The 16,514-nt window shown below is 47.1% G+C and overlaps 1 protein-coding gene across 1 annotated transcript; it reads right to left on the bottom strand.

Annotated features, from left to right (window-relative positions):
* Window positions 1-488: 488 nt before the first annotated feature.
* On the bottom strand, window positions 489-16,048 carry LOC115459707 (NADH dehydrogenase [ubiquinone] 1 alpha subcomplex subunit 7-like). Its single transcript, XM_030189509.1, has 4 exons — window positions 15,897-16,048; window positions 13,715-13,764; window positions 3,210-3,359; window positions 489-720 (listed from the first exon to the last, which is right to left on the bottom strand). Exons 1-4 carry the CDS (start codon window positions 15,945-15,947, stop codon window positions 624-626), a joined length of 348 nt encoding a protein of 115 aa, XP_030045369.1. The 5' UTR covers window positions 15,948-16,048; the 3' UTR covers window positions 489-623.
* Window positions 16,049-16,514: the final 466 nt, after the last annotated feature.

Genomic DNA, 16,514 nt, shown 5'->3' on the forward strand with positions numbered 1-16,514 from the left:
AATCATTGTAGCTCCTTTCTCTCTTTGCCCTAGTCTGTACACCGCCTTGTCCTGCAAATCAGTTAAGGCACTATAGTAGAAATAAACATAAACCTTACCCTCCTGGACCTGCTAAATTCTGGACAACCAATTTTGTGACTCCTAAGATTGAGTTGTTCACAGATGACCCAGTCTATGGTTTGACTACACCAGATGGGTGTCTGAGCTATTTCCCATCACACTCAAGAACTAGCTATACATTATTACATATTTTTGAGCACAGGTCAGTTTAGACTCCTCCCATTTTCTGGAACACACTTCTGTTTTCCTTTGGTCACTTTTATTCTAACCAGACAGCCATGGCTCAGCTCCACACATTTGAGCCTCTGAAATACTGTCTGTTTTGCTGGACCTGCTGGCCTATGTACTTTCAGAGCCCAGCTATAACTCCAACATGTGTTCTGAGGCCAGACACAAAGCACTGTGGTAATAACTCATACCAGGTCAGGGGCGCTTATCAACAATGTATTTAAGAAGCGGCATGGCAAAACATTTTCCTTTTAAAGGTGAAAGTCTGATGCACTCTCAGTTTAGATTCAGAGTTTAAAGAAATCCATGTGATTCTCCTTCTCGTCCTGCCCCACTCAGAGGTAAGGCTCATCCTTTGACAATTCCCACTTGGGTGGAGGCATCCCTGGAGTAACGTGCTTTTTTGTTGAAGTGGCTGCAGCAGTTTCCGAGCTGGTAAGAAAGTAAAAGACGAGAGAAACAGTGTTAGCACAGCTGACAGCAAGAAACTTGGAATATGACAGCAGATAACAGTTCAGCTGTCCATTTTCTCTTTCTAGTGCAACATTACAGGTTCTGCATAATTTCTGGCTCTTCCCACTGCTAAGGATCCTGTGTTTTATTGCAGGATTTCTGGAATCCCCATTACTATTTTGGCCTCCACTACCTCCCATGGTAGGTCTTGTTATCGGAATGTATGTTTAAGATTTCCGCTTGTATAATAAACTCTCTCTCCCCATAATATTTATTTGGATTTTGCTCACACTTTTTTAGTAGCAGCTCCAGGTGAGTTACATTCAAGGGTGCTTGATATTTTCCTGTCCCTGAAGGACTTTACAATATAATTTTCTACTTCAGGAGGCAATGGGGAGTTAAGTGACTTGCCCAGGATCACAAGAGGCAGTACAGGGATTTGAACCAGGAACCCCTGGATATCAAGCACAGTGCTCTAACCACTAGGCCAGTGGTTCTCAAACCTGGTCCTGGAGGCACCCCAGCCAATCAAGTTTTCAGGATATCTGCAGTGAATATTCATGAGAGAGATTTGCATGAACTGCCTCCACTGCATGCAAATCTCTTTCATGAATACTCGTTGTGGATATCCTGTAAACCCAACTGTACATTCTTCCTACCCTTGCAGATTTGAATAGAGGTCTTCCTTTCATGTCACTTATCGAAGTCACCTAATCCAATGGCTCAAGCCCCAAATGTAAACAGCCCCCTCCCCAGATTTAATGAATTTATTCCAAGGTGCATCCTGTGATTTGGTTCTGCTTTGGCAGAACAGAAAAAAAAAAAAAAAAAAGACTACAATAGCTAGCTGTCCCTATCTGCATCAACTCACACCACGGAACCATGATCTCCCCTGAAGATCCAGTATGATCACACCCCTGGGTGTACAGCTGGGGTACTGTCTGACGCTGGAATAAAAAATGGTTATAAGTGCATGGATAAGTGGTGTTTTTAGAAGGGAAAGTATGTATGTATTTTCCCTTTCTAAAATTACTTTTTAGATCTTCACAGGCTGCATCCACTCATACCCAGTTCTAAAATTAACTTCTATGACACTTAACCCAAAATGCTGGAAGAATAAAATGTTATTCCTAGCCAAGAGCTACCTTGGATGAGCTCCCCAAGGTTCACCAGACAATCCATACTGTACTTGCTTTGGAATAGACATGAGAGTATCTCACACGGAGAAATCCCTAACGTGCTTACAAGTTCTTCAAAACAGGACAGCCAAATTAGTTTTTAATGCTAATTGTTCTGATAGGGCACGCCCAGATCTTATTAAGCTTCATTGGCTACCTATACGTGTGCATTGCTTCTTTAAAAATTGTACGATGGTATTTAGAGCTCTTGATGTTACATGTGTAAGCCTCTCCTTCCTCTTCTCTCTGTAAGAAATTCTTGTACTAAGAAGATTTTGTTATTACATTTTCTATCATTGATCGATGTTCATTTAAAAAAATAATTTTACCAATTCTTTTTCATTTCAGGCTGTACAATACTGGAAATCGTTACCCCCTGTAATACACACAGAACTTTCTTATATTCGTTTTAGAAGATTGTTAAAGACTTTCCTGTTTAACAAATTTTTATCTTAATTTTTAATTTTATGTTCTTATTTTTTATTACTTTGTAATTTGAGAACTATATTGTTCTCCTATTCTTAATTCATTTGTAATCTGCACTAGACTTTTTGATAATGTAGCGGACCAAAGATATTGTATGGTACACATATGCCTGAATTCTATACATGGCGCCAAAAAAAGCGCCATTCTATAAAACACGCTTAAAGTTTGTGTGGTTTGGTTTATAGAATAGCGCTTACGCCTGGGAATTGTGCCTAACTTTAGGTGCGGCCATTTGCACCAACTGAAACATGATGCAAATGTTCACGCCTAATTTAGGCGCATATTCTCCTTATCCTATAATTACATGCGTAATTTTTTAGAACACTCCCATTCTGCCCATGACCCTCCCATTTCTGTGCCCCCTTTTTGAACCAGCGCCTAAATTTATGCATGCATATTTCAATTAAATCTAATTAGTGCCAATAATTGCTTAAGTCAATTATCAACACTAATTAGCTTGTTATTCAATTAAATTGGGCATGCAAATTGGACGCATGACCAAATTTGCATATGCATTTTTTAGCGACTTTTAAAGAATTTGGAGGATAACACCAGCCTCTGCAATAATATCCTCTTTATTTAAAATATTAGTTTGCTAAGTATGAGTAAAATCTTCCGTTTCTCCAGGCTTCTGCCATTTATACACCACTAGTTCTACAGCTAACGCTTTCTGTCTGATCTTCATAAGCTCCCTGCTTCTCCGGTGGCACCCTGCTCTTTCTGAAGCAGGCCCATCCTTCATCCTATCTTTAATTTGAAATTATGTATTACTCAAGTGAAATAACACTGCGGTTTGACCCTTACCTGGCAGATGGGGCTCCAGAAGCGAGAGCTTTCTGTGGTGACATTACAATGATGGGAGGGGATGACTCCCGCCGGCCATCACGCGTACAATAATAATTAAATGCAAACTTGTGACTGGGACCCACAGGAAGCTTAGGTGGAGGCTGAGTCCTAAACAAGCAATGATACAATGGTACGAATTGAAATGAGTAAAGCAGATAAAACTCTTGAGTGCAAGACTAACTCTTCAACAAATATTCAGCTGCAGTTTAAGTTGGATTGCTCAACTTTCCGAATCTCAGCTCAAGATTAATAACATTCAGATATAGTAGGTATTTCCCTTCCTGAGAGGCCTTAAAATCTAAGTTGTCCCCAAAGCAATGGAAGGGAAAGTGACTTGCCCACAGACCAGCGAATCATCTTTAAAACTTCTCACACTTATTTTCGGGGCTTTTAGACATTGAATTCCTATCTGGTTCCTTGAAGGTAAAATTATGTATAATCATACCTGATAATTTTCTTTCCATTAATCATAGCTGATCAATCCATAGACTGGTGGGTTGTGTCCATCTACCAGCAGGTGGAGATAGAGAGCAAACTTTTGCCTCCCTATATGTGGTCATGTGCTGCCGGAAACTCCTCAGTATGTCGATATCAAAGCTCCATCCGCAGGACTCAGCACTTAGAGAATTACACCCACGAAGGGACACTCTGCCCAGCTCACCACCGCCGAAACGGGGGAGGGGAATTAACCCAGCTCATCCCCACACAAGTGGGGGAGGGGAATCCGTCCAGCTCATCCCCGCGGAGCGGGGGAGGGACACCACACCCGCCGATGCGGGGGGATCTGGCTTATCCTGCAACCGCAACCGCGGGAGGAGCTGACTGACCCTAACACCGCCGAAGCGGGAGGGGTACAAAACTGCCCTACAGCTGCACGAAGCGGGAGGGAGTGCCGGCAGAATTTTAAGTCTCAATCCAGCCCCGTAAAACGGAGGGGAGAGGAATGCAGCAGCTCACTGTAACACAAACTCGTCTTAACTCTTGAAGAATCCAAGTGAAAAAACTTGAACACGAAGTCTTTCTGAAGTAACTGAAGACTGAACTTGAACCTGAAATGCAACCAGAATAAAAACAGTACAGATATCTGGGAGGGGCTATGGATTGATCAGCTATGATTAATGGAAAGAAAATTATCAGGTATGATTATACATAATTTTACCTTCCATATCATCAAGCTGATCAATCCATAGACTGGTGGGATGTACCGAAGCAGTACTCACCCAGGGCGGGACATAGAAATCCCTGACCTCAACACTGAAGCTCCAAACCGGGCCTCCGCCCGAGCAGCCACAGTCAAGCGGTAATGCTTGGAGAATGTATGGGCCGAAGCCCAAGTTGCCGCCTTGCATATCTCTTCCAAGGAGACGGAACCGGCCTCTGCCATCGAGGCCGCCTGAGCTCTTGTGGAGTGAGCCTTCAGCTGGATAGGCGGCACCTTCCCCGCGGCCACATAAGCCGCTGCAATGGCTTCCTTGACCCATCTTGCCACTGTAGGCTTAGCAGCCTGCAGACCCCTACGAGGACCTGCATACAGGACAAACAGATGATCCGATTTCCGGAAATCATTGGTCACTTCCAAGTATCTGATGATGACTCGTCTCACATCCAGATATTTAAGAGCAGAGTACTCCTCTGGGTAGTCCTCCCTACGAAAGGAAGGGAGACAGAGCTGCTGATTCACATGGAAGCGAGAAACAATCTTGGGCAGAAAGGAAGGCACTGTGCGAATAGTCACTCCTGCCTCAGTGAACTGCAGAAAAGGCTCTCGACATGAGAGCGCCTGGAGCTCGGAAACTCTTCTGGCTGAAGTGATAGCCACCAAAAAGACTGCTTTCAACGTCAGGTCTTTCAGAGATGCCCTTGACAAGGGTTCAAACGGCGGCTTCTGCAATGCTCTTAGCACCAGGTTGAGATTCCACGCAGGCACCACTGAGTGCAGAGGAGGGCGCAGGTGATTAACTCCCTTGAGAAAGCGCACCACATCTGGCTGCGAAGCCAGGGAAGCACCCTTCAGGCGGCCCCTGAAGCAAGCCAGAGCCGCTACCTGCACTTTAAGGGAACTGAGCGACAGGCCTTTGTCCAGACCTTCTTGCAGGAACGCCAACACTGAAGAAATTGGAGCAGTGAAAGGAGAAAGTGAGCCTGCTTCACACCACGCTGCAAAGATACGCCAAACCCTGGCGTAAGCAGTAGAAGTAGAGCGCTTCCTCGCTCTCAGCATAGTGGCGATGACCTTGTCTGAGAAGCCCTTCTTCCTCAGACGCTGCCGCTCAATAGCCAGGCCGTAAGACCAAAGGGGGAGGGATCCTCCATCACCACGGGACCCTGATGTAACAGGCCCTGCTCCACTGGCAGCCGCAGAGGATCGTCGACTGAGAGCCTGATCAAGTCCGCATACCAGGGACGTCTGGGCCAATCCGGACCCACCAGGATTACCCTGCCGGGATGCTTTGCCACCCGGTCTAGCACCCTGCCCAACATGGGCCAGGGCGGGAACACATAGAGAAGCTCTTGTGTCGGCCACTGTTGGAGAAGAGCATCTACTCCCAGGGATCGAGGGTCCCGTCCTCTGCTGAAAAAGCGCGGCACTTGGCAATTGGCCGATGACGCCATCAGATCTAGGCTCGGCTGGCCCCAGCGCTTCGTGATGTCCAAGAACGCCTGAGCAGATAGCTGCCACTCTCCGGGCTCCAAGGTATGGCGACTGAGAAAGTCCGCCTTGACATTCATGACTCCGGCAATGTGGGCCGCTGACAGCTGTTCCAGGTTCGCTTCTGCCCACTGGCATAGACTCATAGCCTCCTTGGCTAGAGGGGCGCTCTTGGTACCTCCCTGGCGGTTGACATAGGCCACAGCTGTGGCATTGTCCGACAGGACCCGTACAGGCTTCAACACCAGTACCGGGATGAACTCCAAAAGCGCCAACCGAATGGCTCTGAGTTCCAGGAGGTTGATAGACCACTTTGCCTCTGCAGGAGACCAGAGCCCCTGCGCTGTCCTTCCCAAACAGTGGGCTCCCCAGCCCGACAAAGAGGCGTCCGTCGTGACGACAATCCACTCTGGGGTCACCAGAGGCATTCCCGCAGACAACTTGTCTGTCTGCATCCACCAGCTCAGCGCCTTGCGCACTGCTGGATCCAAGGGAAGGCGCACAGCATAATCCTCCGACATCGGAGTCCAGCGCTGCAGCAGAGAGTGTTGAAGTGGTCTCATATGAGCCCTGGCCCAGGGCACTACTTCCATCGTGGCCGTCATAGAGCCCAACAGCTGCACATAGTCCCAAGCCCGAAGAGGAGAGGCTACTAGGAACTGGTCCACCTGAGCCTGAAGTTTGACAATCCGATTGTCTGGCAGGAACACTCTGCCCACTTGGGTGTCGAATCGAACTCCCAGATACTCCAGGGACTGAGTCGGGCGCAGCTGGCTCTTCTCCCAGTTGATGATCCATCCCAGGGAGCTCAAAAGAGCAACTACCCGGTCCACAGCTTTGCCGCACTCTGCATAAGAGGGGGCTCGGATCAACCAGTCGTCCAGATAAGGATGGACTTGTACTCCTTCCTTTCGCAGGAAGGCCGCTATGACCACCATTACTTTGGAAAAGGTCCGCGGAGCAGTAGCCAACCCGAAAGGGAGGGCTCTGAACTGGAAGTGTCGGCCCAGGACTGCAAAACGCAGAAAGCGTTGATGAGGAGGCCAGATGGGAATATGCAAGTATGCTTCCTTGATGTCCAAGGATGCCAGGTACTCCCCTGCCTTCACTGCCGCTATAACAGAGCGGAGAGTCTCCATGCGAAAGTGCCGCACTTTCAAGGCCCGATTGACCCCTTTGAGGTCGAGGATAGGCCGGACAGAACCTCCTTTCTTTGGTACCACAAAGTAAATGGAGTAACGCCCCTTGCCAAGCTGACTTTCTGGCACCGGAACGACCGCACCCAGGCGGATCAGATTGTCCAAAGTCTGCTGCACGACCACAGCTTTGACCGGAGACTTGCAGGGAGAGAGTACAAACCCGTCTCTTAAGGGTCGGCAGAACTCTAGCTTGTAGCCGTCTCTGATGACTTCCAGCACCCAAGCGTCTGAAGTTATTGTGGTCCACTCGCCCAGAAACGAGGACAGCCGTCCTCCAATCTGCACTGGGGCGTGGACCAAGACCCCGTCATTGGGTACGAGACCCTGGGGGAGGACCGGAGGGAGCACCTCCGGGACGGCGGTCTCTGCGAAAGGAATGCTGCTTGGGGGAGAAATTCCTCTTAAAGGAAGAGGGGGCAGAAGAACCCGACCTGCCCGGGCGGTACCGACGGGCTTCCTGAAACCGTCCTCTGGAGGTACCGGGACGAGCACTAGCCCGAGCCCTGACCTCTGGTAACTTCTTGCCCTTAGACGTGCCGAGATCGGTCACGATTTTGTCCAGCTCGACCCCAAAGAGCAGCTTGCCTTTAAAAGGCAATCTAGCCAGGCGGGATTTAGAGGCGTGGTCAGCAGACCAATGTTTCAGCCAAAGCCACCGCCGCGCAGAGACTGTCTGAGCCATGCCTTTAGCTGAGGCTCTCAAGACATCATACAGCAAGTCTGCCAAATAGGCTAAGCCCGATTCCAGGGCCGGCCAATCAGCCCTCAAGGAATGATCCGAGGGGAAGCCCGCTGCACCATAGTCAGGCACGCCCTGGCCACATAGGAGCCGCAAACTGAGGCCTGCAAACTTAAAGCAGCCGCCTCAAAGGACGACCTTAAGGCCGCCTCCAATCTTCTGTCTTGGGCGTCCTTTAGGGCCGTGCCACCTTCCACCGGCAACGCCGTTTTCTTAGTCACCGCAGTGATTAAAGAATCCACGGTAGGCCACAGATAGGCCTCACGCTCACTCACAGCCAAAGGATAGAGGCGGGACATAGCCCTAGCCACTTTAAGGCTCGCTTCTGGGGCATCCCATTGAGCCGAAATTAAGGTGTGCATGGCATCATGCACGTGGAAGGTTCTAGGCGGGCGCTTCGTCCCCAGCATAATGGCAGAAGCCAACAGGGGCTGAGGGAGAGACGTCCTCCGGAGAGGAAATCTTCAAAGTGTCCATGGCCTGTAACAACAGGTTGGGCAAATCCTCTGGGCTAAAAAGCCGCGCTGCAGAGGGGTCATCCGCTCCAACCGAGCGGGGATCCGTCTCCTCCAAGGAATCCGCAAAGGACCGTTGGGAGACCTCAGACACGCTGCCCTCATCTACATCGGAGGAGACAAATTCCTCCAAGGCCTGGGAATCAACCCGAGGGCGTTTGCCTCTGGGAACCTCAACCTCTTTACCAGACGAGGGAGCAGGGGCAGCGTTGTGCATGAGGAAGGCCTGATGCAGCAGCAAAACAAACTCGGGGGAGAAACCCCCCAGACTGTGCACTTCCGCAGCCTGGGCAACAGCCCTAGACGCACTCTCAACCGGCGCTCGAAATAGCGGGGGAGAGACCTGCTGCGCATCCAAAATGGCGTCCGGCGCGAAACTCCGCGAAGGAGCCGCGCGGGAAGAACGGCTCTTAACATTAGCCGGTTTTGTGCCGTCGCCCAAATTAAGGGCGTTCATGGCATTAATGTCTCCAACCTCAAGGGCGGCCCCCGAAGAAGCCGTCCGAGCCGCGTGGCCGGCCAAGATGGCGGAGGCGAGGAGCGGGGGATGGGCGTTTATGGCGGGAAAAACCGCCACGCCGGAGGAAGGACCGGGACATTCATCGGTCACTAAACTGTCACCCATCAAGGGCGAATCAGGCTGTAAAACCCCCGCATCCCCTCTAGAAGCGCTCCAGCGATCCGGGGAGCGACCCTTTGCGCCCTCGCCCTCCGACGCCATATGCCACGAGGAGAAGAATCGGGGAACCCCCTGCCCGCTATAAAAAGGTAAAATTACCTGCTTGCCGCTCCGAGCTGTAACGAACTGGTGTCCCAGTGAGTAGCTGCAATGAACGTTTAAATAAACGTCAAAATAAACGCCTTTAAAGACGTTTAAAATTTTTTTTTTTTTTTTTTTTAAACGGAGCCAGCGGGAGGGGGGAGAAAAGGAGGGACCTGGCACCACCAGGTTTGCACTTGCTCAAAAGAGCCCTCAACCCCAGGCCTCAACAAAACCTAAGGATTAGGCTTGGAGGCCTAGCCAGAGCTGCTGCTGTGTGTGACCACCACCTGCTGAGATAGAGAACATACTGAGGAGTTTCCGGCAGCACATGACCACATATAGGGAGGCAAAAGTTTGCTCTCTATCTCCACCTGCTGGTAGATGGACACAACCCACCAGTCTATGGATTGATCAGCTTGATGATATGGAATATTCCCTATTCCCTGGTTCGTTTACTTTGCTCCAACAATGATTTCCGCCTAGTTCTTCCGGGCCCAAAATCTGCCCAACTCAAATCCACCCATCGCCGTGCTTTCTTCTTCACTGCCTCATTCTTCTGGAACTCTCTCCCCCTCTCTATCAGGGCTGAACCAACTTTCAAAAATTTAAAGGCTGCAATAAAAACTTGGCTCCAACATCAAGCTTACAATATGACCACCTGAAGTTGGATGCACTCGCATGATTATCACTGACTTCCTACTTCCTGGCTACTCCCCCCCCCCCCCCCCCCCCCCCCACTTTACCCCTCTTTATGTGCTCCTTTTATCCTTTGTTTACATAGTATGAATGCCAGGTTTTCTTTACTCATATGGAACGAATGTTGAACATCTTTCCTATCTTATATTGGAGTTCCTTTTCCACTCCGTTTTTGATTTTATATTATTTTATGCACACCGTCAGGTCTGCCAGTAGTTTGAGCGGTATATTAAATTTTAATAAAATATGACAAGAAGCGGCAGTAGGAGAAGCAGGACTTGAACCCTTTGTTCTCTGGTACTCAGATCACTGCTCTGATCCCTAGACTTCTCCTGCACTCCAGTATGACAGATTGTAGTGGGATGCACTGTGACACAACAGACTTAAGGTTCAGGTCTGCTCTCCACTGAGGCTGGCTAGGATTTGGCTCACTAAGGAACCGGGCAGGTGACTGTCCTCTTCTGGTTATGAAGAGCAGTGGTGCTGTGTGTCTTTCTGTCTCAATCATTTTTAAATACAGATGGCATTTTAAGAAGATTCTTATACCACTATCTTTTGTTCTTTTTATCCTTAGGTGGATTGTCTGTCCAATTTACACTTTTAAATTTTGCACATGAAGCACACACTCACTGTGTGCCGAAACATGTTGGGCTGATGGACTATTATGTAAAATGTTTTGACTCAATATTTCCACTTTTTACAAGGTTGTCTTTGATTAATTTAAGGATTTTAAATGAACTGCTACTGGCTCAATATCTGCTGCTCTGTGTTTTTGGACCCTTGTTTATTCTTAGCTCTTAGCTCTAAGTCCCTGCCAGGTCCTGTTTGGATTACTCTGATCCTTGCTTGTGCTTTGATTCTCTTTTTGACAGCACAGGGTTGAATGAAGCATCTGAATCCAGGGTGCTTGGGAGCTACTCTCTGATCCCTGCTGGGCCCTATCAGAGTGTCTTAAGTTGCTCTTAAGAAAAATTCTTGTGCTGACGGACACAGAACTGTAAAGCTAAAGGTCTGGGAATGCAATGAACCATTATGACCTCCTTTAAGGCTCTGATGAAGTTATGGAAACTTTGCACAGAATAAACCTTTCTGTAGCTATTCTACAAAAATAACAGAAAAGTCAGTGTGTAATTTCACAGATAATCTTTTTTTTTTGTTACATTTGTACCCCGCACTTTCCCACTCATGACAGGCTCAATGCGGCTTACATGGGGCAATGGAGAGTTAAGTGACTTGCCCAGAGTCACAAGGAGCTGCCTGTGCCTGAAGTGGGAATCGAACTCAGTTCTTCAGTACCCCAGGACCAAAGTCCACCACCCTAACCACTAGGCCACTCCTCCACTCCACTTTTAACCTGCAATCTCTACTATAATATATTGCCTTTACAGTAGGCAAATCTCAGAGATATGAAATACTCAGTCTTCCGTCAAGGACTGAAATGAATTCTTCCAATGTAAAGCTTTTCTTCTAGCCAATATAAGCACAGTACTTGTTTGTTTAAAAGATTTATAGCCTGAGCTATCCACTGTCCTAGACGGGTAACAATAAAACATACATAGCCTAAATAAGATAAAATACAAAATTAAAAAGCTGAATTACATTATTTCAGGGCAGTATTTTCAGAAGAGCTTAGGACTCTTTTTACTAAGCTGTGTCAGGCACTAATGCATCTTAAAAAGATGAACCATGGGACACATTCATGGGTCCTGCAGCGACTGCTGAATTAGTGCATGCTAATCCAGATGCTAAACATTTTTTGTAATTATGGGGGGGAAGGGGGCGTGTCAGGGGACACTCCTGCGCTAATCAGCACAGATACATTACTGTGCGCTAATTAGCACAAGATTATCACGTGAGCCCTTACCACCTAGCACGAGACCATTAATTTAAAAAATGGAAAAGCGGCCATTTTACTGATGTGGTAAAAACGGCCTTTGAATGGGAAGAACCCACAAAAGGGCACACTAAGGCCAGTTTTTGCCACAGCTTAGTAAAAGGACTCCTTAGAGCCTCCTTATTTCAAGACTTCCGACTCACATGAATAAGAGAACCCTCTTTCTCACTTTTCCACAGAGAGAAAAGGAAAGGGAAAAATAAACCAGTCTAGAGAGTCTTAGGCTCCTATTACTAAGCTGCAGTAAAAAAAAAAAAAAGTGGTCTTTGAGTGTCCTTACGTGAATTTTTTCCCACACGTGGCCTTTTTCTATTTTCTGTATTAATGGAAAAGCACTAGCGTTGCCGTTAGCCCGCAGCCAATAAAAAAAAAAATTAAGTGTATGTGCTCTTGTTGCTACCTATTTTGTGGGCAGCAAGGGCTCACACGCTATTCCTGCGCTAACCAGTTAGCACACGGTAATATAGCTGCGCTGATTAGCACAGGAATGCCCACTGCCCCAAGTTTATTTAAAATTTCCTATCCCGCCCTATGGGGAACCATCACAGCGACTTACAATCCAACAATAGTATTAAAAAAGAGAGAGTACTAAAAATGAGAAAAAAAAATAACAAAGGAAATGACAAAACAGAAATAATAAATTCAAATAGGAAACAGGGAGTAAAACAAAAGGGAAGCGAAGGCTCTGTAGAAAAATATGATTCTTCGAATTGCAGCATCAATTTCCATAGGCATCTGCAAAAAGATATATTTTAAGAGTGGTTTTGAAGGTAGCAAGAGAGGGTTGGGAGCAAAGAGAATTGGGTAAAGCATTCCAAAGGTGAGGGCCTTGTACTGAGAAGATGGGAATGTCTTGTACGTTTCAAGGGTGATCAGACGGTAAAACGAGATGACAAGCAAATTCTGAGAAGAGGATCTAAGAGTAAGAGCTGGACTGTAAGGAAAGGAGGTTCGCTGGAGGACAGTGTCTTAAAGACAAGCTGTAAAAGCTTGTAGGTTATACGATGGGTTATGGTAACCAGTGTGCTTCTTTCAGATGGGTAATAATATGATCATATTTCCTAACATTGCAGATTAGACGATTTTATCGAGTGGTTATCGCGTGCACATTTGGCACTTACCACAGGACACCTGAGCGTGTCCCAAGGAACGCCATTTTAAGCTACGTTACGCATGCATCAGTGCTTAACGCAGCTTAGTAAAAGGACTCCTTAATGCATTATATTAAACCTTATGTAAAAATGTAGAGGGTAGCTCAGCGGAGTCCTGATTGTAGTTATTCTCAGGTATAAAAACATTCCTCATATGTAAGATATAGGACCAGGTGTCTCAAAAAGGATTTCCCAGTTTGTATCTAGAGAAAACATGTTCAGTACATCTGACCTCTATACATGGCCATGCAGTAAGATTGTTTTTACTGTGTGGCCGTGTGGGAGGGAGGAGGGAGAGCAGTTAATGCCACCCACTAAGGTGGTGATAAGGACCACCGCGCTAACCAGACAGCGCCGATTACTGCTGGGTAACCCCCGCGCTAGAAAACCAGTTCTGATTTTCTGTAGTGCGGGAAATGGCACACGCTGGGGCTGGAACTCCCGCTGGCACCTGCGTTGGGTTGGCGGTAGCTCCAGATTAGCCAAGCGGTAAGCCCATGTTGAGCTTACCGCCACTTTGTAAAAGGGCCCCTAATGCACTACAGGCAGAAATGTGTGTTGTGGCAATGTGTAAATGGTGTGTGCGGCACCCCTTTCCAAGGCTCCTTTACTAAAGCTTAGCATGTGCTAAAGGCTATGCTGCCCATTTTATACTTATGGGTCATGTAGCACTTAATGCACTCTAATGTCCATTACCACACACTAAGCTTTAGTAAAAGATCCCCTCTATCTCCAACACGTACCCTTCTTGTCTAAAGCTGAACTACAGCATATAACACAGAAGTGAACTTGGGGTTTTCAAGTTTATTTGAGAGAATGCATGTTTACAGTAGTGAAAATCAAAAATACAAGTTACCTCTTAGATATCTCTGTATATCGAAGCTGTAATTTGGCCTGAAGGTTTTGCTGCAAAAAATAAAGACAAGCTACATATTAAAGGAAATAACTGTGGCTTTTGTCCTAGTATATTTTATTCTATAATAGATAACTTGCTTTCAGTAATCCTCCTGTTATAGAAACAGCACAACAGGCACAAGTTGCAACCAAAAACAAGTATACTGCTGAGTCTGTATGCCATTGTGCTACATTAAGCCCTGTGGAGCCGGCACTAATCTGGCAAGTAACCCTGGTTTTCCTCAAAATGCTATTAGCTTGGTAACTCAGAGCAGAGATGCTAAGGGTGAACCACCTCAAAGAGTGAAACTGGAGGTCAACAAGAGATATTTTTCAGATAATGAGTCTATTTTTCATTAGCAAAGCAGTACTATATATAAATCTAAAAAGATTTAAATGTAGTACTGCTTTGCTAATGAAAAAACAAAAAGTTGGTACAAATTGATATTCGCTTTTCTCTGGAGCCTCTGAAAAGATGCAGACACAACAGTAGCAATATGGGTACATTCTCCCAGCTGAAAATAGCTCTCCACTCGGTGGCTAAAAGTAAGCACATCCCCCCCACCCCACCCCACCCACACACAAATATTCAGCCGGTGGTAGGCAGCGCTTTTGCTGTCCGCCGCCAGATTAAACCAGGACAATCAATGTCGGGGCCATTTTTGGCAACCAGAATTGAACATCCATTTCATTTTTGATTGCAGCAACTTAACTGGTTAAGTCGATATTCAGCGCTAACCAGTTACGTCTCACTGTGGTTTGGAGCCCAGCAGTTTATCAAGAAAAGATCAAGGGTAGAGTAGAAGTAACTGCAGTGGTTCCCAAACCTGATCCTGGAGGCATCCCAGCCAGTCAGGATATCCACAATGAATATTCATGAGAGAGATTTGCATGAAGTGGAGGAGGTGCATTCAAATATCTCTCATATTCATTGTGGATATCCCAAAAACCTGTTGGGGTGCCTCCAGGATCAGGTTTGGGACCACTGAGCTACTACATAATGCACACCACTACTACTACTACTTAACATTTCTAAAGCGCTACCAGGGTTACGCAGCGCTGTACAATTTTAAACGAGGAAGGACAGTCCCTGATCAAAAGAGCTTACAATCTAAAGGACAAGTATGCAGTCAATCAAATGGGGTAGTGTAGGTTTCCTGAATAGAGGTAAGTGGTTATGTGTCAAAAGCTACAGTGAAGAGATGGGCTTTGAGTAAGGATTTGAAGATGGGCAGGGAGGGCGCATGGCATATGGGCTCGGGAAGTTTATTCCAAGCATAGGGTGAGGCGAGGCAGAAGGGGCGGAGTCTGGAGTTGGCGGTGGTGGAGAAGGGTACTGATAGGAGGGATTTGTCCTGTGAGCGAAGGTTACGGGTAGGAACGTATGGGAAGATGAGGGTAGAGAGGTAATGAGGGGCTGCAGATTGAGTGCATTTGTAGGTTAGTAGGAGAAGCTTGAACTGTATACGGTATCTGATCGGGAGCCAGTAAAGTGACTTGAGGAGAGGGGTAATGTGAGTATATCGGTCCATGCGGGAGATAAGACGTGCGGCGGAATTCTGGACGGATTGAAGGGGGGATAGATGGTTAAGTGGGAGGCCAGTGAGTAGTAGGTTGCAACAGTCAAGGCGAGAGGTAAGGAGCGAGTGGATGAGGGTTCGGGTGGTCTGTTCAGAGAGAAACGGGCGAATTTTGCTAATATTGTAGAGAAAAAAGCGACAGGTCTTGGCTGTCAGCTGGATATGGGCAGAGAGGGAGGAGTCGAAGATGACTCCGAGGTTGTGGGCTGATGAGACGGGGTGAATGAGAGTGTTGTCAACAGAAATGGAGAGTGGGGGAAGAGGAGAAGAGGGTTTGGGTGGAAAGACAATGAGCTCAGTCTTTGCCATGTTCAGTTCACCAATCCAGGATTTCATACAACCCCACCCGTCCTACTACAATACCCCTGTGCTCATGCCAGAAAGAGGAAACCACACTACAAACCCCACAATACAATGGGCTAGAAACTCTAAAACCATAGCTTAGCGCACTAGTCAATAGCCTCTCTCTATAATCAGTATCCTAGGAAGCGCCTCTATTTCAGAAAAGCGATCACAACCTCAACACACACCTTATAAACCTTTCTCTCGCTCCAAATCACTTACCCCGGACGCCCAGTTTCGCAGCTTTTGGATAAATTTTGTAGCCGATGCCATTTTTGTTGTCAAGGGCAAGTAAAACCCTGGTGCGCCCTGGGATAGAGGCGGAGCTGAATAAGCAGCCAGTCGCTAGGAAAAGGGTCAAAACGGGTTATGGGCACGTTACGCGGTACCACGTGACTAAAGCTGAGGCTCACTACGACCATTTTTGATTCTGGCAAAGGAAAAAAAAGCTAGAATATCTGCCATAGAAAAGTGAAAAGTTCAGCGACACCTGTGACGCTATAGAAGACCTAGCCTGGCAATTTAATGTATAGTTTATTAATAAATTATAAGATATCGGGAGTCTTTTTTTTTAACCCTTCCCCCAAAAATGGTCGCACTGCAGAGGCTGTAACTTAGTCACGTGCTTGTAGTGGACCCGTAACAAACGAGGACGCTGGACGTCGGCCCGCCCTCTTTCTTACGTAGCGGTATATATATGCCTACGGACCCACGTGACTTTCTTTCGCTTTGAGGCTGACATCATGGAAGCGAGCCGCGTGCAGCCGATTAAACTGGCGCGAGTAAGCGTGGGCCTGGGGTACTATAAGGGAGTGAGGTCTGGGGAAGGAGGAGAACGGG

The sequence above is a fragment of the Microcaecilia unicolor genome, unplaced genomic scaffold (assembly GCF_901765095.1).
Source record: "Microcaecilia unicolor unplaced genomic scaffold, aMicUni1.1, whole genome shotgun sequence".
Taxonomy (NCBI): domain Eukaryota; kingdom Metazoa; phylum Chordata; class Amphibia; order Gymnophiona; family Siphonopidae; genus Microcaecilia; species Microcaecilia unicolor.

Coding starts and splice junctions, on each gene's coding strand:
- LOC115459707 (XM_030189509.1), bottom strand. CDS start 15,947: ATGGCATCGGCTACAAAATTTATCCAAAAGCTGCGAAACTGGGCGTCC. Junction 13,765..15,896: donor TGCGAAACTGGGCGTCCGGG/GTAAGTGATTTG, acceptor TATTTTTTGCAG/CAAAACCTTCAGGCCAAATT. Junction 3,360..13,714: donor TATACAGAGATATCTAAGAG/GTAACTTGTATT, acceptor TTGCTTGTTTAG/GACTCAGCCTCCACCTAAGC.